Source organism: Lissotriton helveticus, chromosome 6, assembly GCF_964261635.1.
Source record: "Lissotriton helveticus chromosome 6, aLisHel1.1, whole genome shotgun sequence".
Taxonomy (NCBI): domain Eukaryota; kingdom Metazoa; phylum Chordata; class Amphibia; order Caudata; family Salamandridae; genus Lissotriton; species Lissotriton helveticus.
The window spans coordinates 1,592,137,672-1,592,163,141 of NC_136067.1; the positions used below are offsets into that span (position 1 = coordinate 1,592,137,672).

The 25,470-nt window shown below is 45.3% G+C and overlaps 1 protein-coding gene across 2 annotated transcripts in view; it reads left to right on the top strand.

Moving 5' to 3' along the window:
• AKAP12 (A-kinase anchoring protein 12) overlaps nt 1-25,470 on the top strand; it is a 512,834-nt gene that overhangs the window by 310,006 nt on the left and 177,358 nt on the right. For both annotated transcript variants that reach the window (XM_078649388.1, XM_078649389.1), the window contains one exon: nt 17,797-17,911. In XM_078649388.1, coding sequence (XP_078505514.1) covers nt 17,797-17,911 — 115 coding nt within the window. The remainder of the gene's footprint in view (nt 1-17,796; nt 17,912-25,470) is intronic.

A 25,470-nucleotide genomic window follows, 5' to 3' on the forward strand; every position in this document is an offset into this window, starting at 1 on the left:
CAGAGCAATAGCAATACTCATCATCCTATCACAAGAACATGCAGTTAGCAATGTCTGAAGCAGGTGCCTAACTTTTCTTTCTGCCATCTTTTTACACATACTGATATAAATATATTACATTCTAAATCTGAATGTGTGATTAAATGTATACTTGTAACTTAATCTGAAGTATACTGTTTATGTTCAAAATATCATTAGAAAAGTGACCTCTCTTCTTATGTGAAGTAATTTAATGCTTCATATAATTTTTTGCGGAATAACATGTACACATTATTGGGTTTTCTAATAAACTGTGACCAAGCATGACATTGATGAGATAGGCCGAAAGGTTGAACGTGACCATGACACCTCCGGGTTCATTGCAAATGGAGTCATGGTTGCCTCCACTGCAGGGTGTGGTAGTTCCTGAAACATGTTCAGTGGCCTCATGTCATAGCCACTGGAGCAGTGTTTTCACATCCTTTTGGTGAACAGAATCCAAACTTGTTCTCTTGTAGGGGTAATGCGAGCAATTAGTAAAATGCAATTTACATTGTGACATGACTGGTGGCTGTTGTTTGCTGCAAATGTCCTTATGCTTACACCCTTGCAACATATTCATGCATCAGAGGCCCAGTAATATTGTTTGGGGTCAAGGACAACAGGCTTTCCTGTTTATTTGGTCCCTGGGACAAGTAGGTCCAACCCTGTGCAGCTCAAACTCTTTGGCTGCCAGTTTATAGTAAACACAAGGAGATGATGGACGGAGCTCTGAAACTTCTCAGACACTCACCCCCACTCACAGATCTGGGTTGAATCCATCATCGTTCTTTAGCTCAATTCGCCACCTCAGTTCAGACACAGCTTTATGCAAATCAGTCTTGACCCTGTGCCTCATGAAACAGTCCAGCCCAAACTGCCAGTTTATAGCACCATATTATGGATCAGTGAAGAGCATTGCCCGCAGTTCGAACTTGTATTTATGGTTCATTTACACAAAGCCTTTATTATTAAGGTGAGCATGCAAAGGAAATGTTGTAAGCTCTGACTGCGTTACTGACAGTGGTTCCAGTAAAAAATGTGTTCATTTGTTTGCAAAGTTTAACAATATGAAACACTGTGTAATGCTTCCAGAATGCTCTGTGATTAGGTAGAGATATGTGCAGAAGATTGTAAGCAAGATTTATGATACTTTGCTTTCAAAATAAAATGTTCACAAAAAATGCAACTATAAAAATACACGTTTCGCTAAACCACAGTGGTATTTTAGGTACCATTTCTTTGAAGCATTATTTAGTATAATGTGTTGACGCATGATAGAATTTCACAAAAATATTCATAGTGGAAAATCAGTGTAACCAATTTCAACAAGCTTATGGGGAAACATGAAAGTAAACAAGCATTAGCAAAGCCAATCGTTCTAACATTAGTGGTCAGCCTTTTGGTTTTGTCAATGCGTGTCTTGTTTTGACATGTTTGTTGTAAAACCTTTTGTTGTGGGAGCTGCCGGGCCCTCACTTTTCTAATTAACATTGGCAAAATGCACACATAATTTTTGGTCTCAAAAAGCTCACATTGCCACAGGAGTCACTGGCACCAACAAAACTGCTTTGTGTGCTGATATGCCTCTTGCGAAAGAGCAGAATTCTGTCACTCACAGTGGATCAGCCTATAGATCGAGAGGGACTGAACTGCAATAAAAACAAATGGTCTTTGTAGGGGCCCAGTTCTTAAATAAAGTCACAAAATTGCACCCATGGTATATATCCTTGCATTAGTGCAGATTTACGGCTTTCATAATTTCACAAGAATTTGCAGAAGTAGGCCAAGAAATCGTACTCCTAGAAAATATTTGTAAACTGCATTTTAGCATGTGCAAATATACATGTGTAGATTGAGTATTTATTTATAAGTTCACTTTCAAGGCAGCCACTTTTCCCCCAACCATGGAAGAAGTTTTAATTCTACCATTATCAGGAGTAAATTTCCCACCTTTCTCAGTATAGGAAAAGATTAAGGAAGAGCCGGTGAAAATCCCTAAAACATACAGTTAGTAGGTTTGCCAGACTCAAAAGGGGAGCATTCCAACCCAGGAGCTACTGTTTAGTGCTACCTCCAGCTCCAGTATGTCGATCTGTGGAAAGGTGGCAAAATAAGGGACTAGCTAGTTTTTAAATCCTACTAGAGTTTAAGAACTGGCATAATCAGAGAGGCTATTATCAGAGCTCTTATCTAATGAGATTGCTGCCATAATTAGTCGCTGCACGCACTACGTGGCACCAAAGTAACATGTTCTTTTTACTGGACAAGTAGATTTATGAAGCAACCGCTTCCATGGACAAGTAGATACCACTGAATGCATTTCAAAACATACATATGACAGAACGTGGGGTCCTTCAAAAGATTTTTTTTTTAATGGACAAAGTTAGGCATATTTATAAATTTTATAACAGGTTTACTGGTGTAAAGTGAGTAGGTTTTACAAACCGTTGTAAAACAGCTTTTGGTCAACTACTTAATTGCATATATTTCATTAATCTGAAAAACAGGTACGTTAATGTGTTCACATTTTATTGTACGTTTTGGTGATAGAAGCAGATGACTTCGTAGTATAGAGTTTTCATTTTAGGTGGAGAGAATTCCAAGTGAAACTCCTTTCGAATGGATAATCATTTTTTGTTTCTGGTTCAGCTGATATACTATTTGTATAATCTGATGCTCAAAAGGCTTTTCCAGAGTACAAATATTTAGGCTGCAAATATATTTAGCTGCAAGTGTGTGCGTTAGTGGTGTGTTTGCCTTTGAACACTCCTCACCTCATCTCTTTTACTCTGTGCCTTCCTCACGTCTGAAATATGGTGCGCTCAACTGATGAGCTCCAGTGATAGGGCAATATGTGGCAGGAGTGGATCTTACTTAGTCTATTCCAGGTAGACTTAGATGGCGTTCTACAAGTCCAAAAGCTTTACCACTTGACATAGAATGGTAGTGTCTCGTGATTTTCTGGCTCAGCATACATGATGTTTTACTAGTCTGTTGCTAAGACGCTGTACCAGAACAGACACCTAAGAGGGAAGAATATTGTTAATAGTGGGTTGGTATGATTTATTTCTTGTGCCCTTCACCTAAAGTCAGTACTACTACGAGTTATCAATTTTTGTTGTTTCTTATAATTTTGTGGTCGCTTCATGCTTCCTAGCAGTTTGGTTGTTATGCTTTTATTTCATATTATCTGTGCCTAGAAATAGAGATTCTCAGTCTGATTTCTCTCCTAATAATTAATGAAAACTGTTCCTATCTAACATGTAGAAAAGTTTCACTTCTATTAAGGACACGGAGGCAAGTATTATGCTTAACTTCCTTCACGTTCTTTATTATAGCAGCCATTTCATCATTAATTCATCATTTTCAACAGTAAAAGCGAAAAACTACCAGTCCAATGAACGTCTGGGAATAGTTTAACAATAACAGTCCAATTACAAAACACATTTGTTCCATCAATATCCAATCAGGCTTGTTCTTGTCTGTGTTATACCCTTCTCCATGTTATGACCTCCTCTTTTGTTGCGCGAGTCAAGAGCCACAGCTTTTTTCTCACGGGCCCTGGACTCGGATTACGCTGGTTTAGAGCTTGCTCACCACCAAATTAGCCATATCCAGCACTGGCTTAAAGTAGAACCTGTTAAAGGTAGAATCTAAGGACCAATCCGCCGCATTCATGATGTCCTCCAAGAACGCTCTGAGCGTAATAGCCTTAGAAGCCATGGCGCCTCTAGCCGAGTGGGCTCCAAACGCCGCTATGTCAGTACCAGCTGCCTTCATCACCCAACGAAGCCATCAGGCAATGGCGGGGGAGGACACTGCCTTATGCGGTTTCCGCAATGTAATAAGAATTTGTGTCTGTCCGGGAGGTCAGAACTCCTCCGACATTTCCTCTTATGCTTTGAGCATTGTACAATGTATAACTTCGGAGAATCATGATGAAAAGATGGATATGAAATAGTCCTGTTGTTGGGCTTTGTCCGTCTACCAATGGTAAATAACACCCCTGATGGGGAAATAATTCTCCCTGTTACGCCCAGGGCCTTAATATCAGAAACCCACCTGCAGGATACCAGGCATAATAGCATTGCCACTTTCACTAAAAACTCCTTACGGAATAAGAACCAATTCAGTTACCTAGTCAGGGACAGATTGAGCACTTGGTTGACGTCCCAGAGCACCGAATAGCACGGTGCCAGAGGAAGAGACCATGAAATCCAGTTGATCCAGACTGAGAAGATGAGGAAACAGGGGAGTTGGATTGGAGAATCCCAGGAAAGTTCTAGAAGAATTGGAATCCATACTTGAGACCTCCACGTCAGCATGATTATCACCACGTCCGCTTGCTGTCTCAGGATCTGAGCCGCAGCCCGAGTGATCATTGTGAATGGGGGAAACACATAAACCTGTTCTGAGCCACAATCCTACATGAAGAGATCCGTCACCACCACTTGCGGATCCGGCCTCCAACTGAAGAATCTGGGAAGCTGGTGATCCAGCCGAGAGGCCACCTTATTCGCCTGGCCTGGAAGGTACTCAGCTGTCACCGAGACCTGGTGTTCGAGGCAGTACTGCCAAAAGATGGTTGCCATGTCGGAGAGGACCTTGGAACGCATGCCTCCCAGATGATTGATGCATCGGACTGCCGAGACATTGTCCATCATGAGAAGAATGCAGGACTGAATTCTGTCCTTTGTCCAATAGGGGACTGCGAATGAGCCGGCCAGGAGTTCCAGGCAATTGATATGCAAGGCGTGCTCCTGAGGGAGCCAAGAACCTCTGGTCTAAAACTCACTACATTGTGGGCCAAAACCTAACCTGATGGCGTCGGTTTCTATAACGAGATCCGGGACTTACCCAAAAATTGTTCTCCCATTCCATGCTTCCATGTGAAAGAGCAACCAGGAGATTTCCTCCTTTGTTTCTTCCATAAGGGATATCATCTGGGAATGTGGGAGCCCCTTGCACAAATGGGAGGCTTTATGGTACTGAAAGGCCCGGTAGTGTAGAGAACCCGAGAAGATGGCTTGGATGGAGGATGAAAGGAGCCCCACAAGGCGGGTGATCTGTCACAATGAAGTAGGAGGCTTCACCAGTGTTCTCCTCAGCTTGTGTCTGATTTTCATGATTTTCTGGGACGGAAGGCTCAGCCAGGATGTGGTAGAGTCGCTCACAAACCCCAAAGAAGGCCGCCTTCAGGGAAGAAACCAGGAGGGACTTCGTCTCGTTGACCACGAACCCCAAACTTTCCAGAAGGTCTATTGCAGTCTGCAACTGGAGCGACAGCTGGCGGGGGCACTGGCCCATGATGAGCATGTCGTCCAGGTATATGAGGCACATCCCCTGCGTTCGAAGGTGCTCCATCACCCGTTTGAAAACCTTGGTAAAGAAACAAGGGGCGGAGGAGAGCCCAAATGGAAGACTGGAAATCTCAAACACCTGCTGGCGCCAATTGCTCTGGAGGAATGTCCGGTGAGGAAGGAAAATTGTAAGGGACAGATAGGTGTCCTTGAGATCCAAACAGACCATCCAGTCAGCCAGCCACAGCACATCGCACAGGAGGTAGATGCCCTCCATTTTGAAATGGCGGCAACCAGCAATTCATTGAACTCTCCTAGGTTGATCACAGGGCAACGGCCCCCATAGGTTTTGGTCTACTAGATAAAGGTTGCTTCCAAACCCATGGGGGTGGATGATCGTTGGCTGATTAGCGTTTTTTCTGAGAAAGATTGATCCTCCTCATCTATAAGCCACTTAATGGACGATTGAGCTTTGTCCAAAGAAGTGAAGGTATTTACAAATGTCCCCATCCATTTAAATAAAGGGCTTCCCAAAAAGCCTCTCCTGGCTCTGAGATGGCATGGTCCCCAAGCTTTGTACCCACCTTGATCAACAGGGACAGTGCACAGTTGCCGTTATCTAGGAAGATAATCGCCCTCTGCACCCATCCCTAAAGCACTTCAGGGGAGATCAGGGCACTCATAGACATGGCATCCTCCACCATGTTGATGATTATAGTTAGCAGGCCAATTATGTCCAAGAGCTTGTCCTGGCAAGCTCTTCAGGACCGGTCTATGCCCTTCTTGGGATCTTTAATCTATTTGGCCAGGAATGTGGCCATCCCAGGGTCTATGTTCAGTGTCAGGGCGACCTTGCCATCCAGAGCCGGGTATGCCCCCCCCCCCCCATCAGCATTGTGCCTACTTTTCCAGTGGTTTGTGGTGCGGTTTGCCACATAGTGTTCCACTTTGTCACCGAGGACCCACTCTATTGAGCGGGGGTGAAGAATGTCATCAGAATCCAACATGTTGGACCCAGCCGCCGTAGCGGGATTTTCCTTGGGGTGGATGCCACGGTCTGGAGGACCCAACGCCCTGCAGGTCTAGTAACTTGAAAATCTACTCGACCTAACTGTAATGTAATTGACCCGTGAACTGGTCTCAACGCAATTGTCACGCAGTTCACTTTACAAAATCTTCTAACTTCAGTCACAGAAAGAAAAGTACATGTAGGAAGGCAAACTGACTTTTTACCTCTGTCTCTGAAAGCAGAGCAAATGTGACAAGATAACAAGAATTAAAGGCAGCTTCATTGCTCGTTCACTTTGTGAGCAAGCAGAACACCTGTTATCAGCTCACCAGAAAGGGCGTTTAGGCCCTAAACATAGCCTGTCCTGATTAAATCTGGCTTGCCATAGCTAGTCAATGAGCGGATTTTTTTAGCCCTTGGTTATCCCTAGGTCAGCGCCAGTAATGCTACACGTCCCTTGTTAGGGGAAATGAGGCCAGTCAGAGGGCTGCAATTGAAGGACTGGGGAGCCAGTCAAGAGTTTGTTGTGGGCAGAGCCCACAGTTTCAGGTTCAAGCTCGGGAAGACTTACCCCCAGTGCCTAGAAATCAGTGGGGTATATGAACCTGGGAGCGTGTTCCCTTTAGGAGGCCCATGTGGCCAAACGAGTTAAAACAGACCCGAGAGGGTTTTGGCTGACACACAATACCGACCCTGTTAAGGGTGTAGGTTATATTTCTTTCCTGCTCCGACTGAGGAGAAATTGGCAGGATTCGCACGTCGGGAGCAGTGTCGCTGAGGGTGCCACCTAGCGGGCGGAGGACTGCACTGCGACACGCAGCTGCACCGGGATAGGGGCTGCGGAAGAGCACAAGAATGCGTTCCCGCAGCTATAACTACACACGTACTGCACTTTCCTGTAAGCAGCCTTCAAACACACTTTTAGCGTGTGAAATCGCCAAACATCTCTCACTACCATAAAGAAGGCATGCGGAACCTGACTTATCTGTGGCTGCGAGTAGTGAAGAATGAAGAGTTCACAACATGGAGAAGGGACTATAATCGACCTGGACAAGCCTGAATGGATATTGATGGAACTAAAGTATTTTGTGATTGGATTGTTATTTAAAACTACTTGCCAAGCCTTAAAGTCCCTCTTTATTACACGTATGTCACACCTAAGATAGGCCCTAAGTGACCCTAAGGGCAGGGTGCTGTGTAACTAAAAGGCAGGACATGTACTTTTAAGTTTTACATGCCTTGGCAGTGAAAAACAGCTATATTTGTTTTCCACTACTGTGAGGCCTACTTCTTCCATAGGCTAGCATTTGGGATTCCTTAAAACACCTGTTAGGCTGTATTTCCTGATTGGAAAGGAGTAGCTACTTTATGTTAAATATCTTTGGAATAGTGCTGATAAATCCTCTTTAATGGTAAAGCTGGATTTATCATTACCATTTTAGAAATGACACTTATAGAAAGTGGAAAGGTCTTTTCTCTTACTGCTGTGCGTGCCTTCCTGCCTGTCTCCAGTACGTGCTGAACTGGGTGACAGCTACACATTGTACTAGACAGCCATAACACAGGAAGGGATGGGTGTGATAGGAGATTTGTCTGCATTCATCTGCATACTGATAGCCTTCCTGGGCAGGAAGGGGGAGAGGTGGCAAATATGAATAGGATGTGTCCTGCCCTCACACAAAGGATTGATTTACCCACTACTGATAGTCTGAAGCCAGGGCTGGGTTGAAAGGGATCCTTGCACACTTCAGAGAACTCTTTTTGCCCCCTACATAAAAGGCACTTTTGAGTATAAGTACCGGGCTCTGACTCAAATTAGTACTCTACTGAACCTGGGAAGAACTCTGCTGGAGTAAAGACTGCTGTGCTGAGGAACTGCTTCTCTGCTTTGCTGAGCTGCCCTGCTGCCTGCTGATCTCTTCCCAGTTGAGGACAAGAACTAGACCCATCTCACTTGAACCTAGAGTTACATAAAGTGCTTGTTGGCTTGTATCCTGTTCCACTAATATCTCCGGGACACAAAAGACTTCTTGCAACTCTCCTGGTGCTTCTGGACTCCTTATCAAAATGAGGGAGAGGGAGGCTACTGCTAGGTTCTGCCTCCTGAACTGTAAAGTGTAACACTTGAATCCAAAATGGTGGACCGTGTGAACCTAGCCAAGGAAAGGATTAATCAGGACAGCCCAAATTTAGGGCGTATCGTCTTGGAAAAGAAAATTATTTTCTTTTCTTGAGTCCCCTCACTCTGCCAGCTGTGAGTTCTACCCTTGCCTGAGGTGCCCCTCCAATCCTGGGCCTCAGAAGTGGATTTTGCACAACGATGTAGCAGAGATTTTGAGCCAAGCGGCACTGACGCATTGCCCTTTGACGCCAAAGCAGCGGCTGCCCGATGACAGCGTTTCCAACTCCGACACAGCTCGATGAGGACAGTGATCCTACTACCACAGCTGCTCGATGATGACAGCGTTGCTCAACATCGACACAGCACCTGCATCAAAAATGGCTCAACACCAAAGCTTCTATCGACCGGGCGGATCGGCGCCGATGCTCGCCGCCATCCAAGGATTGACGATGACGCTGCACCTCCTTGACTGCTCGCCTCAAGTCTTCGAGGTCGACAAAAAAGCTCCATCCAAGGTGCTTTGTTAGCGGTACCTGTCTGGGTCCTGCAGCTGGCCTGCTATCAATCGCAGTCGGCCTGCACATTGGAATTGTACTGGTCTTTTGAGATCTCAAGTAACATTTTGAATGCTAGTTAATTCTAAGGACTGTTTTCACATTTAATCTTTACAAATTCACATCTCAACTTCTACTTATTGGATTTTTGTCGTTTTGGTCTTGTTTCAGATACATATTCTCTATTTTTCTAAACCTGTGTGGAGTGTGTTTGTGATGTTTTCATTAACGTACTGTATTTTAAGTGCTACACAAATCCTCTACCTCTTAATTTAAGCCTGACTGCTCTATGCCAAGCTACCAGAGAGTGAGCACAGATTAATATAGAGAGTGGTGTGTAAGTGACTTAACCTGACTAGAGTGGTGGTCCTTGCTTGGACAGGGGGCAAACCTCTGTTAACTTGAGACCCAATGTTTAACAGCTGGTGAGAAGAGGGGCGCTTGCTGGGCTTATAACAGGAAAACATGCACAAGACCACCTGGGAATTATAAATTCAAGCACATTTGCTCCTTCTGTGGCATGCCAGCGCATCCTGAGTTAAAATGTTTCAAGAAAGGGAAAGAGAAGGGCCAACAGAAACAGTTATGCACTGTAATGTTTTCCTGAAGGCTCACTCACCAGTTAACATTCAGGCTTTAATCCCTTGGCCTAACTGTCAAGTTAACTTGAAAATGGTGCAAACATTATGGGATGGCTTCACTCGTGGTTTAAGGATCCCAGCTGGCAGCTGGGGGGGGGGGGGGCGAGGTGGTGGCGGCAGCAGTACCTTTTTGTAAGATTCAGCAGTCCATATGTACTAATAGGGCGGGTGCTCCCCTTTGGGGGTGGTGGCCAAAAAAGAACCCAGCCAGTTCTGCCTAATTCATAACCTATCAGCCCCAAGGGGAAGCTCACTAAATGACACCACTGACCTGATGCTATGCTCTATAAAGTATGTTCCTTTGACCAAATCATTGTTGGCCTATGTGGACATTGAACCAGCTTTTCGTTTGCTGACAGTTCACCCCGATGATTTCCATTTTTTGGGGTTTCAATTTGAAGGTGCCTTCTACTTTGACAGGTGTATGCCTATGGGGTGCTCTGAATCATGCGCGTACTTCAAGACGTTCAGCTCTTTTGTCAAGTGAGTTTTAAGAGAGTGACTTTGCACCAAGTGAGATTTGCATTACATAGATGATTTCCTCTTCATTGGGCCTACGGGTTCTTCATATTATGCTGATGTTTTGAAGAGTTTTGTTGACCTTCTGGGGCAGTTTGGGGTTCCTCTAACCCAAGACTCGCGGTCGATCCATGTGGGATTACTTTCTTGGTCATTGAGTAAGATACTATGTGCAGGCATCCTGAGGATAAAGTGGCCCCGCTTAGGAGGTCCCTGAGGGAGTCCCTGGCCGCCAGGAAAGTGGCATTCCATCAGTTGCAAATATAGGTTGGTGAGCTGAACTTTGCCCTCTGCATTATACCTTTCGGACGGCAGTTTTCCAGGTCTGTTGCCCAGGCCAAGGCTGGCCTTAAGCAAGGACTGTCTCAAGAGGTCAGACAGGACTTGAGAATTTGGGTTTCCTCCCTTCAGCGTTTTAATGGGACTGTGTCATGGGTACCCCCGCCGGCGCCGCAGACTAGCCCTGAATTGGGTCTTTTTACAGATGCAGCCGGGAGCATAGGTTTCGGCGCAATAATTGGTAGCTACTGTTACACACAGCAATGGCCGGCTGAGTGGCGCAGGCGGGCTTAGTGGCGCAGGCGGACTTAGTGAGATATGTATCTTTCTTGGAGTTATTCCCAATAGTTGCCCTGATGATCTGGCTCACACGACTTATGATGGAAGCTATAAATCAACAGTAAGTGAGCTGCAGTATGGTTCTAAGATTACTCAAGGAGCTAATCTTGTTGGGCCTGTTAAATTTGTGTTGCGTTTAAGGTTAAGCATGTCCCGGGCTACTCAATAATGCTACTGATGCTTTGTCTCAATTAAACTTGCAGGATTTCAGACATTCCGAGCCGGGCGGAGGCAGCAGCGCACCCTACACCGTTCTTGGCCCATCTCTGGCAGCTTGGTGTGCCATCCTGACAAATCTTGTGGCAGTCAGTGTAACACCTAAGACGAGGAGAGCCTATGGGGTGGCATTCTGGTGATATCTGCTTTCCACGTCACTTAAGATATTCACGTTCCTACGGAACCTGCTGCTGTCTTTTCTGCCATAGATTCTCATAGAATCTTATATAACTTGTTTCACTATTTCTTGTTTGTCTACATTTGCAGAGAGGAAGGCGCGTTAAGCATAGTATTTTTTTGTATGTGTTTATTTTTGTAATTATCTTGTGTTGCCTTAACACCGCTTCGGAGCGCGCCTTTCTTTGAATAAAAAAATTGGGTGAGAAAACTTAAATGTGTCTGGAATGCCTTTACGTCTGTTTGTTAAATTACATTTAAAGCCGACATGGCATAGATACTGATATCAACTGTTATGCAGTACTACTGCTGACAGTAGAGCCGAGCCGCAGGGGGGCTCATCCCCTCCCAGAAGACCCTAAGGGTGTGCATGAGAGGGGGAGGGCTCTTTTGTTAACTCCCCATCGGTTTCAGTCCGTTTGGAGGCTGAGTGGTGCCAGCCTGCTGTGAGTGCGGGAAATGGCACACATCAGAAATCAATTAACTGAATTAGCACCGACAACACAATCCACATCTGGGGTAAATGTGCGTCTGAGCTCTTGAGACCGGAGTGGATTAACCTGGGCGACACCTGATGGCAGTCTGCCACCTTAGAAAGTGTCACGTGTTGTGCAAAGGGCCGTGGGGAAAGTTGACGGTTAAAGGAATACTCACAAAGTGACGAGCTACGTAGTTTTATGAGACTCCCTTGCGCAGACTGTCACGAAAAGGTTGAACTAAGTCAGGTCCGTTTTGTTTTCCTTTGCCTTCTAGTTAGTACTACTTTCCCACCGTATGTAGGTAACGATACAAGAATGCAAATAAATATACAGGTTCGGTTGAGATAGTGACTTAAAAGTAATAGCGGCGGAAGGTACTGTTATGTATGTGCGACCTTGAGAACATGGTGCAGATACTAGGTACCTGGTTACAAGAACACAGAAAACGGTGTGCGTTCTGACACGCTGCCCCTCGCCCCACCTACCCTTCACTCTTGTCCTGATAGAGTTAGGAGAATGGGGTTTGTGGTTATTCTGTTGACAGTGTGCTTAGAATGACTTAGAGGGGCAGGGGGCAGCCTGCCTTCACAGACCTCTCCTGTCCAAGGTCCATGCGGGACTCTCGCATGGGTCTGGAGAACTTGAGAGCTCTGCCTTCAGCGCCAGCCCAGTGGAATGGACGGTGCCACTTAGTCCTGGCTTGCAAAATCTCTCTTTATCTCGCTCCCTCAGGCTCACTCCTCTTTCTCTCCTTGTTTGCCCTACTCTGTCCTTATTAGTGTCTGCCTAGTTCATCCAGTTGAAGTATTCCTTTGAATTCTGGTACTTGTAGTCTCACATTTAGAATGGAAACAAATAACTACTGAATAACAATGATAGCATTAGATAAGGAGCGTCGTCGAGCATGTGGCAAATTAGAGCTTTACTACTCCAGTGGGTGTTGCCTATGTAGGACATCAGCATAGAAATAAACATGCCTATCGTGAAAGCTTCGCGGATGCATTTATAGCAAATTTGAGCAATGTTAGAGAATGTGGCAAATTAACCAAAATTCTAGCTCCTGCTCCTTACACCATGTTAGCCTATTATGCCTAAAAATGCTACCCTTGGGGCTAAATTCCCCAGTGTGGATGGCTTAATAGCCTTAAAAATAATATTGTTTGCTCCTAATTTTTCAACCCAACATGCATGGTGCACCATGAAACAAACAAGTAGTTTTCAGCCCGGTTGAATTCTGAGCAGTGATAGAGACTTACTGTGCTCACAGATGTACCCTTTTGCCATTACATTTGCCCTCAACCTCTGCTCACGCTCACAAATTGCCCAGCCCACTTAATCCCAAATAGCATCAATGTTTTTTGTACACAGTTTACCCTCCCCAACACCTGCTTCCTTCCACTCTTGCCCTAGTGGCTTCACCTCCAAATACATTTTAATCCTAATTAACATAATTTGACCCAGAGTTCATCTCCCTGTACCATAGTCCTCTTCTCTGCCATATTTGGGGGGGTTCAAGATTAGTTTAGGCCTCAGTATTAATCTCCACTGAGCTAAATGCCCATTTACAGTTGCATAAGTCAACATGTTTTCTTGATAATGCTGATATATGTTAATATTTCGGACCTGAGCTTTGAGTGGAACTCTTGAGTCCTAGTTTTAAGAAGTCAGCCTTGAGTGTGTGCCATAGTAAAGTATTTCGGGTTTAGTGCGTACAGATAACACGCAAAAATTCACAATTACGAAGGCTGTATTGAATTTAATTCAGGGGCTAAGTGGAAAATCTGTGGAACTTGATAGGGGAGGTCCAGTGGGTGCGTCTTTTAAGACTTCAATACGACTATTATTTTAACCCGAAAATGCTTGAAATTATGAATTCTAGCCCTGTATGTATATCCTCGTTTTTTTTCATTTCAGTGTGTTGTTTGATAACTAATGCTATTTTACTTCTTACTATTTTGTGTGATTTTAATCTTTTGTGTTTAGCCAAAAGCTTTTGTTGAAAGCTAATAAAGCCCAAATTTCTCATATATCTGATAAAGTAATATTTTGGAGCATGATTTGTTAATGGAAAAATTGGTCATCTTTTAAAGGAGAAGGCTTTTAGAATACAATATGGTAATGGATTTAGCTTTGCCAGATAACAACCATTATGCACTACCCGCTCTGCCAGTCAGCATGGTGGAAGTGTTTTGTAAAAGCTCGTTCTATTCACAAGGGCTCATTTTAATTCCTTCACCCAGTGTTTTGATGCAGCCTCTGAGCTGCAATGAGCACCTTACAATCAACTAAGACAAAATAGCATAGGGTGTCACCATGACACCCCTTTTAACAGTCCTAAGGCCAGCTTTTTGAAGGGACAACCCAATCTCTGTCAGCTCTGCAGAAAGGATATCCTAGTGGCCTCATGTAACTAAGGCACTGCTTTCCCATCTTGCCACTTCATTAATGAATGGACCAAGGCCCAGATTTGCACCAGAGTGCATCTTCGTTCATGGGCATCAGATGCAGACCATGGGGTGTTCAAACCCTTAAAAAAAGTTCTCTTTTGTATTTCTAAAACATGCTAACTAAAAGAAGTGGCACACACAAGTACACAAGAGCAAGCACTATATATGATTGAAGCCACAGCAACCACAGCCTTTTTTGAAAGGGATAAAGAACCTCTAGGGAGTGGGGAACAGGTCAGCTGGCTGATGTGTCTGTGTTCCTGGGACTTTCTTCTCCCCTCCAAACAGAATGTGATAATGTGCGCAAACTCTAGGGTGGCACACACTTAACGCATCTACAAGGCTTTTTATGCAGATAGACATGTGTTAATAACCTGCATGATGTGCATGTGCTTAAATATGACCCCTAATTTGCTTAGGACCACTCCGCTGCAATTACCGACCCATATCGGCGGACATTTGTTAGATCCTGTTCTGACGAATCTTGCTACCTACATTCGTGTGCTTCAGCCTAGGCCTATGGCCTGGACTGACCATCATTTGATCGAAGCTCATGTCACCATCCCTACTCCTTCCCATAGTAACAATACTCCGGGTCTTTTAAACGCCCTTGGAGAAAACTCAATCTTGAACACTTCCATCAGCTGCTGATGGAACATCATCCTCAACCTCCCTCTGAGGTCTCTCTTGGTTACGATAACTTCTGTGAGTGGCTCAATCACTCCCTAGATGTGTTAATACCAGCTAGGTGGAGCAAGACTAGATCGAGCCCCTCCAGCCCATGGTACGATGAATCTCTTAGACTGCTCAAGTCTACCTGTAAAAAAGCTGAACGCGCATGGCGCAAAACTTATGACGTGGACCTCAAGTCGGCCTATAGGGCCTGTACTAGAGTGTACCACCGGGCCATCTGTTCCGCTAGGGCGGCCTTCTACTCTCGGAAGATAAAAAACAGCTCGAACCCCACAAAAGTTATCTTTAGGGTCTGTAAGGACCTTACAAGTAAACAAAATCAATCTACCACTCTGGCAGCCTCCCTAGAGCATTGTGAGGACTTGGCGTCATTTTTTATTGAAAAAGTCGAGGCCATTTATAGGTCATTCTCCCAGCTTGCCATCGAGGAGAATAACATCGTACCTAGGGCCTCTATACCACTGCTGACTATTCCCAGTCCTACTCTAGAGGAGTTTAAAACCTTGACAACGAAGGTTAAATCCGGTTCACCTGATGACCCCATGAGACCCATCCAGTTCCAGGAACTTGCTGAGTGCTGCTTTCCGGTCATGCACAGTCTTATTGAGCTGTCCTTTAACACCGGCTGTGTGCCTAGTGCTTGGAAGCAGGCTACCATCATTCCCATCCTTAAAAAAACGGCTCTTGATCCCACTAAATCGGAACATTACCGGCCTATTTCCCTGCTTCCTTGGCTAGCGAAATTAGCAGAATCTCATGCCAATCGCATCCTGTCACTTCATCTGCAGGAAGCGAAGGTACTGGATAACTCGCAGAATGGGTTTCGTGCGGGTCATAGTACCGAAACGGCTCTTCTAGCGGTGGTGGAAAACATCAGGAAAATGTTGGACCAAGGTCAAACGGCGGCACTGATCCTTTTGGATCTCACCTTTGACACGGTGTCCCATCAGATCCTCCTACACCGCCTTGAGGAGGCCGGTGTTGGAGAGAGAGCGCTCGAGTGGTTTCGATCTTTCCTCACTGATCGAACTTTTAAAGTGTCCACTCCCCCTTTTGTTTCTGCTCCCCGCCCGATCTCGCAGGGTGTCCCGCAGGGATCGGCCCTAAGCCCTACCTTATTTAATTTATATGTTCAACCGTTGGCAGAGGTTGCCCATAGCTTTGGTCTCTCCATGGTGTCATACGCCGATGACACGCAGCTGGCGGGGGCACTTAATGGGGAGTCCAACATGGATGCTGCCACTTTTCAGTCCGCGTTAAAAGCTGTGGCGGGCTGGATGGCGAATAATCGCCTCCAACTGAATGCCTCAAAAACCGAGGTTATTATTTTTGGTAGGGAGAGCGAGCTCTGGGGCGATCAGTGGTGGCCATCTGAACTGGGCCCTGTTCCCACTCCAGTGGCTGAAGTCAGGAACCTTGGGGTGTGGTTGGATGATAAACTTTCATTCACCACCCACACTAAACGGGTTGCCGGTACTTGTTTCGGCGCCCTGCGGTGTCTGCGACCCATTTTTAAGTTTTTCGATGCTGACACGAGACAGATTATTGTCCAGGCTACGGTCCTGGCTAGACTTGATTACGCCAGCTCCCTGTTCCTGGGCGCTAATCAAGCAGAATTAGTTCGCCTGCAGCGGGTGCAAAACGCGGCCGCCAGGATGTTGGTTGGACTTCCAAAGTTTGTTTCGGTACGCCGTACTATCCAAGATCTTCACTGGTTGCCCATCGGGCAAAGAATTAAATTTAAAACTCTCTGTATAACTTTTAAAATCTTGAAACTAGCTTCTCCCCCTATTCTTTCACAAACAATTTGTCACTATGTGCCTTCCAGAGCCCTTCGATCTTCAGGGACAAACCTTGCTGTAGTGCCACGTTTCAAAAAAGCTAGGATAGGCGGACGTTCTTTCTCTGTGATGGCGGCAGCTCTTTGGAACTCCCTGCCTGCCCCTCTTCGTTCCATCCCTGATCTGCTTCCCTTCAGAAAGGCCTTGAAGACCTTCTTATTTTCCACTGTTTAGTCCTTTGTTCTGGTTTCATTAATTTTCGTGTTGTGTTTTTTACCATCTCCTAAGCGCCGGGACGCCTCTTGGCTGCGGCATCTGTGCGCTTTATAAAATAACATAACATAACATAACGCTGCGCAAAAAGGGGACACCTTCCCATTGTAAATGTGCTAACTTTGTGTCCATGCAATGCATGCACACTGAAGGTGATGCACAAACAGCTGTGGCATTCCCTATGATTGTAATACATAATTTTCGAGGGGACACAAAATCAGGCTCCTCTGATCAAATTTGTCAATACTGCCCCATACAAGTAATTGAGCTCGGGTGCCCTAGTCCATGTGATTGAAGGGAAAGACCACCATGAAATACCTGTTGAATGGAAGAAACACATTAGAATATTGGTGTTCCAGTGATAGTTTGTCACTCTGTGGGAATGCACTACTGCAGGTTAGTAGCATGGATATGTGTACAGGACATGCATTGGGTCCTAGCTGCTGCACACAATCTAGAGCCGCTGTACAACCTGGGAATGGTAATGTGAAGGGAAAAAGGGGTTTCTTGAAAATGTTTGCAACTACATTTGTTTACTATGTTCAGCACAAGAAAAATGAATAACATTCAGTACATGTGGTTATTAACTGTGGGACATGATATTCAATTATAAGTCCCCAGGGCCCACATCCCTGTGCAGTATACCCAGCAACCAATCCTGGTAATTTCTTGCTGGTGAGCAAAGAGCAATTGGTATTTGAGGAGCTAAATCTCACGATGAGCGTTGAATACGAAAACTTCTTTCTTATGCAGACGTCATCCTAGCAGGAATAGGGAATGGCAATTCTAAAAATTGTTTTCCAGCATACACATCAAACCATTTTTCTATACCTCAAATAATGACATTAATGTTGCTTTATACACAATGTGTTTTGAAGATGCTATTTGAAAATAATTGCTGTTCACAGTAACAGGTACTCATTGATACTGGCTTTTTTCTGCACAGATTTTACGAAAAAATGGCCAGATATCTGCCATCAATGGCACAGCAGAAGACCAGGTGAAGCTCAGCTTCCAGGCAGAGGACACAAACGGAGAAGAAGCTGAAGCAGGCACTGATGGTAAGTCAAATGTTTGGTTCTTCATATAAAAGGGGCGTTTTACTGCTTGACCCCTAGATGCAAATCTAAAATGTCCCTTTCTTAGGTGTTACTGATAGGGTATGGGGAACTCCTGAATACACTTCTGCCTTACTTTAATATTTTGGGACTATTAAGAGTTAGGATTGTCAAGATTTCAAAACCAACAAATTGCCTAATGATGACATAACTGGAAATGACCTGTCTCTTGGTTCTGTGATGACATCACAGGAGGTCACATGACTTTGGACATTAAAAAAAATCTGGTGTGATAGAGGAAGGCACCTGTGAGGTCACAGCGAAAAGGCTGACTGGCCCGTTATGGGTTTAAATGTAAGAATTTACTTTTTTTTAATATAAATTGTCATTCACTCCCTTCGCATAAGTTAGATAATTTTGACCTTTTGACAAATGAGCAGCCTGATATATTTTTTTCACAGAAACATGGCTGCATGGGAGCTCTGGGCCTGAAATTACAATCGCTTTACCATCCAATTACACAATATTTAGGAGAGACAGGGGAATCAAAATGGGGGGGGAGGCATTGCAATCATCTTTAACAACTCCTACACATGCAAATTTGAAGATCTATCCTTTGAGGGCTGTGAGGAATCCGGCAACTGTAGCAGCAGTCTTGCCGCTTATAGATAAAAAAAGTACATGGCTCCTGAGGACTCTCCTGCTTGCCTCATATGGTATCCCAAGCCAAACTCTGTAGTTTCACAAGTGTCTCAACGCTGCTCCAAAACCCCCCCCACTCCTATTTCTGCTCCACCAGACAAGGAGGGCAGGCTTTTGGACAGTATCAGCAAGAGAATCACTACCATGTCTGCCATCACTGTTTGTGCGGCCAACTGACTGGCTATCATAGATCACTACGTCAGGCAGATGTGGTCTGACATCAGCGCCCTTATTGATTTAGTGCCGAAAGACAGAAAATCAGTGGCAAGAAAAATCTTGCAAGAAGGTGCGCACACGTCATTAGAGATCATAGACGCCACAATGGACATAGTCTCCACTAGCTTTTGGCAGCTAGCAGAGGCTGCAGTGTTAAGACAACAAGTTTGTCTCAAATTGACAATTTTACGTCCAGAGGGGCATTCCAAAATCTGAGATATGTCCTTTGATGGAGAAAACCTTTTTGCAAACACATAGAAGATGCTCTGTTGGCCATCAAGACAAATGCAGCTAAAACTCTCGGCTTCTTGCGGTTTCGAAAACTACCCTTTCGAGGTGCATGCGGAAGAGGGTTCTCAGCCTGAAGAGGAGGATACCAGCGCTTCCAAAAGTACCAGCCCTTCCAGTCACAATATAGGTCCTCTTACCAACAGCAGCCCTATCGCCAGCCTCCCCCAGGGTCATACAACAAAAAAGGGCCTAGAAGGAAATAAACCCCCCAGGGTGGAGACAACAGCCACAAACAGTAACTTTGACCAGGTGCCGTCTGTGCCCAACCCTTCAAAAGCTCTGGGTGCGAACATCACCAAGTACCTCCACCAATGGTGGCAAATAACATCAGACAGATGGGTATTAGTTCTGTTCACCTACGGTCATACCCTAGAGTTCGCTGAGAGGCTGCCAATCACTCCACCGGAGGGAGCGCAGCCACCTCGTCTTCACTTACTCAGGACAGAAGCCCTTACCATGCTAGCGAAAGGAGCAGTAGAAAAAGTTCTGCATCCCCAGAAAGGCATGGGTTTCTACTCCTGGTTTTTATCCTAATTACAAAGAAAGCAGGGGAGTGGCAACCCATCCTACACCTCAGAAAATTAAACAAGTATCTACACGGGCAATCCTTTCACATAGTCACCCTCTCCAACATCATGCATCTCCTAAACCCAGAGACCACATGACAACCCTGGATTTACAGGATGTATACTTCCATACCCCGATACATCCCAAACATTGCAACTACCTACGCTTCACTGTAGCCGGCGCCCATTACCACCAATTCAACGTCTTCCCATTTGGCCTCAATTCAGCTCCCCACATTTTTACCAAATGCCTAGCCCCTGTGGCAGCCTCTTTCAGAAAGGACGGTCATGAGGTTTTTCCCTACCTAAATGACTGGCTGATAAAAGGACCAACAGCATCTCAAGCGTCCAAGGCCAAAGAGGCTTCACTAAAGTTGTTTCACAAACCAGGTTTGATTGTAAATTATCAAAAGCATCAACTACTCCATCCAAAAAGAAAATGTTCTTGGGCGTAGCCTTAGATACTGTCCCAGAACAAAGCTTTTCTCTCCCAGGACAGCAACGAAGGCTCAAGGAACTGACTCTCAAACTATCCAGAAAAGTCTGTTTCAGTGTGTCTGTTCAAATCCAGGGTTGTGGGGGAATGCCTTTTTCAATAGGATGGTTCGGGATCTATGAATATGCTTTGCCCCCTTCCCTCTCATACCGAGGGGTCTCAGCAAAATGAATGCAAAGAGCTGTCGCCTCCTCCTGATAGCCCCCAGGTGGCACAGACAGCATTGGTACACGGAGCTTCTCCTACTATCGGAATCCAACCACAATCGCCTGCAAACGTCTCAAACACTGTTGCTGATGAGTCAAGGCCAGGTCCTGCATCCAGACCCGACTTCCCCCCACATATGCGCATGGCTCATGAGTTCAGAGAGCTGAATATTCCTGCATGGACATTCTCTTGAAAGCAAGGGCAGAAGCCACCATAAAACGTATGAACTGAAATTGAAACTTTTCTGTTTATTTGGCCAAAAGTCAAATGCGCATCCTCAGCAGGCATCACCTGAGCAGGTACCACCCTGTCTCCTCTCTCTAGCCCAGTATTGGTTGGTGCATGCCTCTATCAAGGTACATCTCGCTGCAATATCGCATTCACTCTCTTTGTGCTCATGCAGAATCATCAAACAGTTCATGAAAGGATTGTTAATAATTTTTTCTCCTGTAAGGGCTCCTCCCCCAGACTGGCACCTTAACATACTTCTGTCTCAACTTATGAAGAGTCCATTCAAACCCATACACAGAGCAGACCTCTAATTTCTCACATGGAAGGTTGCATTATTGCTAAACCTCACTTTGATCAGTAGAGTGAGTGAGATGCAGGCTTTCACAACTCAAGAACCCTTCTTTTTTTATTATTCTTTTTATTAAAAAACACATCAGCAAAAAATACAATACAGAGGATTGTTCAATGTGTAGACTTCACACCAGATGGGTACATGATAGCCACCAAACACAGCTGAAAGGAACATCACGGGAAGGGGGGTTGTCCTGATTAGCATTCCGGGGTGGTGTACAAATCTCCCCTCTGTCGCCATTCCAAGGGCCCCAGACAAGCGACCACTTCCTGGGGCATCCCCTTGCAAGATACACCGTTTTTTCCCTAAACATGCACCAATCTAGATTGCTTTCCCATGTTTCCAGGGTAGGTGGTTGTACTGCCCCCCCACAATTGAGCAATATTTCTTTTAGCCAGCATAAACCCTAGAGTGGCCCATTGTGTCTGAGATGTGTTCAAGTCAGTGGGTTCCCATATATTCAAGAGGCACCTCCTCGCCTCCGGGTAATGGGAAACATTCAATACTTTGCTCATTATGTCATGTACTTTGTGCCAATAAGTGTTAATATGTGCACACTCCCAGATGACATGCACGAATGTACCAGTGAGTCCACATTGCTGTTTGCATAATCCTGTGTCAGCCAAACCCATGCTCACCAGTTGGGGCCCTGTGATATAGATCCTATGCAGAATCTTAAGCTTGACTAACTTCAAGCGAGCTGGAATTGCTACAACTCTGGGGGACGACTCCACTGTCTGCCAATCTTCGTCGTCAAGGTCTATCCCATCTTGCACCCACTTGTCCCTCAATGCCTGAAGAGGGTCCGCCATATGGTTGGTTAGTTTTTTATAGATTAATGAGTTTGTCTTTTCAGGGAGGTGACCATCCAGAACTCTGTCCTCCAATGGAGAGGCCTCTGGGGATCAGTACCCCTGGGTAGAGTGCACATAGCGAAAATACTCCGCGTCTGCCAGCTCATATTCCCTCTGCAGCTCCTCAAAGGATTTAACCCCCCCTTCTCCCATACATCCCCGATAGTGGAAATTCCAATAAGGTCCCATCTGTTGAATCCCTTCGTCTTCCAAAGATTACCAAGTTATTCGGAGTCCCAGAGTGGGGTGGCTAATGTTAGCTTATGCCTCCATCCCAAAGAGCCAGTGGCATCATGCCACATTTGAACGGCGTGCTTTGTAGGGCCTGTTAATGCTAGTCTCCTCGATCGGGAGTACAAAGCCCTACCATAGTTACCCCCTGGGAGGAGCCACCTGTCCATGGCGTAGCCCGGGTCTTCTGCACGACCGAACGTACCATGATTGATTGCTGCCAGCTGGGAGGCCCAATAGTACATCCTGATGTCCGGGAGACTAATGCCCCCATCGTACCAACTTAGCGTTAACTTATTTAGTGCGATTCGAGGTCTGCTGTCCCACAGTAGGTCCCTCTGAAGGCCCTCAATCTCCCGGAAATAACTGGCTGGCACAACATCTAAGGTGTTCTGTAGGGCATAGAAAAATTGCTGCAAGGCCATCATTTTAAGAAGGGCCGCTCTACCCAGAAGCGAAATAGGGAGCCTCTTCCAGTTGGCAATATCACTCTTGAGCCTATGAAGAGGGGGAAGAAGATTCCGGGCATACCTAACCGAGGGACCCAGTGAAATAAAAATTCCCAAATACTTAAACCCTGCAGTGTTTTTTTTGTTTGTTTATAAATATTTTTATTTGCATTTTCAACCAACATAAACACAGCTGGCACATCACAAGTGATTAACCATACACCTCTGTGCTCCCCTGAACTCCCACCCACCCACCACAATAACAGCACCAGAGTCATCAACATATCAAAATCCAACCCCCGCCTACAGTACATCAGTCCGCATAGTCCATTAAACCGCCGACTGCCCTATTCAAGTCCGGGGCACCCATGCCACTTCTCAAGACCCCAGAGCACTGTCCCATTCAGCAGGACCCTCAGCACATCAATCAGAAAACAACCCTCCGTCAAGGTCATGATACTTTCTCCACTTTCCCCATTCTCTTTGGAATTTTCGGGGACAACCTCTAGCTTTATAGGTGACTCTTTCCGCCGCCATATACAGATCCATACCTCGTCTCCATTCCTCCACCTGGGGCGATGACAGCGCTCCCCACTCCCTCGCTACATCCCTCTTCGCTAAACCCTTCAGTGTAAACCTGTATAGGGCAGTTCCAGGGAGGAACAGGGGGATCTCTCGTCAGGACAAACAGTAAGGATTTCTCCCAATTGATCGAGAGTCCCGAAAATTTCCCAAAAGAGGTTAGTATATCCAGAAACACAGTAAGGGACTTACGGGGGGAAGCCATGTACAGCAGTATATCGTCTGTGTACAGTGATATGCGGTCCTCCCTCCCATGGGACCACCGCAGCCCTCTTATCATTGGTTCCCAGCGTATCCAAAGCTCAAGAACCCTTCTTGAGCTTCGCAGACAATTCTGTCAATCTGACGGAGGAAGAGAGTTCCAGAGCTTGGCTGCACGAAAGCTAAAAGATCTTCCACCGGAGCGAGCCTTCTTAACTCTAGGGACCTGCAGTAACAGTGCTCCTGAGGACCTGAGGCATTTCATAGCAGAATAAGGCGTAAGAAGAAAATGCAAGTAGACTGGAACAGTCCTCCTGGAGATCCTACAGCAAAAACATAGGGCTTTGAAAGAAAGGTGCTTCTCCACTGGGCGCCAATGCAGTTTGTGAAGTGCCATGCCTATAGATGCTCTCTTAGGGGGGGTTAAACAATAGGCGGACTTCTGAGTTTTTAACCTGCTGAAGTCTTATAATCCTAGCCTTAGAGGCTCCCAAGCAGAGGACGTTACAATAGTCCAGATGGGAGACCACAAAAGCTTGAATCACTGTCTTCTGGGCTGGAGCAGGTAATAGATGAATAAAACATTTGAGGGATTTAATGAGTCCAAAGCACTTACCGGCTAAGGTTGTGATTTGATTGTCAAACATGAGTTTGCTGTCGAACAGAAATCCCAGGTTTTTAACCTTGGGTTGAGGCTGGGAGAAAGAACTCAGAGACTCTGGCCACCAGGCTGGGGACCATATCGAGGGTTGCCTGTCCAAGATCAGGACCTCCGTCTTACCTGCGTTTAACTTCAAGCAGTTGAGGTCCATCCATTGGGACACTTCCAACAGGCAAGTCCTCGGGGATTCAGCAGCAGAAGCAGAATTCTGAGACAAGGTGACAATTAACTGGGTATCGTCTGCATATGATATTATTTCAAAGTCATACTGCACGATAATGTCTGACAGGGGGCGAATGTAAAGGTTGAATAGGTTAGTGCCTTACGCGGAGCCCTTTGGGACCCCCCGTGACAGAGAACTTGAAAGGTATGACCAATCAGAAAAGATACCAACCAATTTAAAGCCTTGTGGCCTATACCGTAGTCCAACAGTCGCCTATTAGACGACTGTGGGAGACAGTATCAAAGGCTGCACTTAAGTCTAGAAGCAATAAAGTTGTGGTGTCCCTTCTGTCCTTAGTCTGGCAGACTCTGAGGCTAACAGAAGCACGATTCTGTACTATACCGAGGGCGAAAACCAGATTGTGTGCTATGAAGAAGATCATTCTCCTCAATGAATCCTAACAGTTGCTGGTTGATTTGCTTCTCTGCCACTTTCGACAAGAAAGGAAGCAGAGAGATCGGCCTATAGTTCTCTGGCTTAGTAGGATCGAGAGTAGGGTTTTTGAGCAATAGCATGAGAGAAGCATGTTTTCAGGTCGGTATACCTTATTCCTCATGAAGGAGCAGTTAAGCCCCTCTTTAAATATCAGAAGAAGTTCAATAGCACCCTGCTCCAAAATGCCCGGAGCAGCCGGATCTAGAGGAGAATATGACTTGATTGATGACATATAGATCTGCAGTTGTTCCTCTTCACTGGGTTTAAACTGAATCAGGCAGTGGCTTCTGTTGGGAGGCTGAAACCATACATCTAGACAAGGAACATTTCTAGCCACCTCTGGGAAAGAAGCATAAATGGAGGCGACTTTATCTGAGGAAAAGCTCAGAAGTGTTTCGCAGCTCTCCTTTGATGGAGATGCTACACCAGAGATTCTGTCCAGCGATGCAAGCCCTTTAACAATAGAGAAAATTTCCCTAGCAGAACTTTGAGCTGACTCAATTTTATTATTATATAAAGATCTATATGTGGGTGTTTGTGTGTGTGTAATTAATATATAGAGATTAATACATGTGTATATACATATATGTTTATTTTAAATTGTATAGGAATATGTTATATATACATTTCTGCCCTCCATTCCGCTAATGTGCTAATGCTTTAAAGTATACACATACAGTAACTGCTTGTTTTTCTCATTCAAGCATGTGAATCTATGAAAGATTCAATACTGGAGAAAAAATGAGTTACCTGTAACAGTAGGTTCGAGGCATGTGGGCTGCTGAATTCATATCTATAGCATAGATCGCCGCCTAGTGTTGGGTCCGGATGATTGCACATTGTTGTCCTGGAAGAGTCTTCGAAG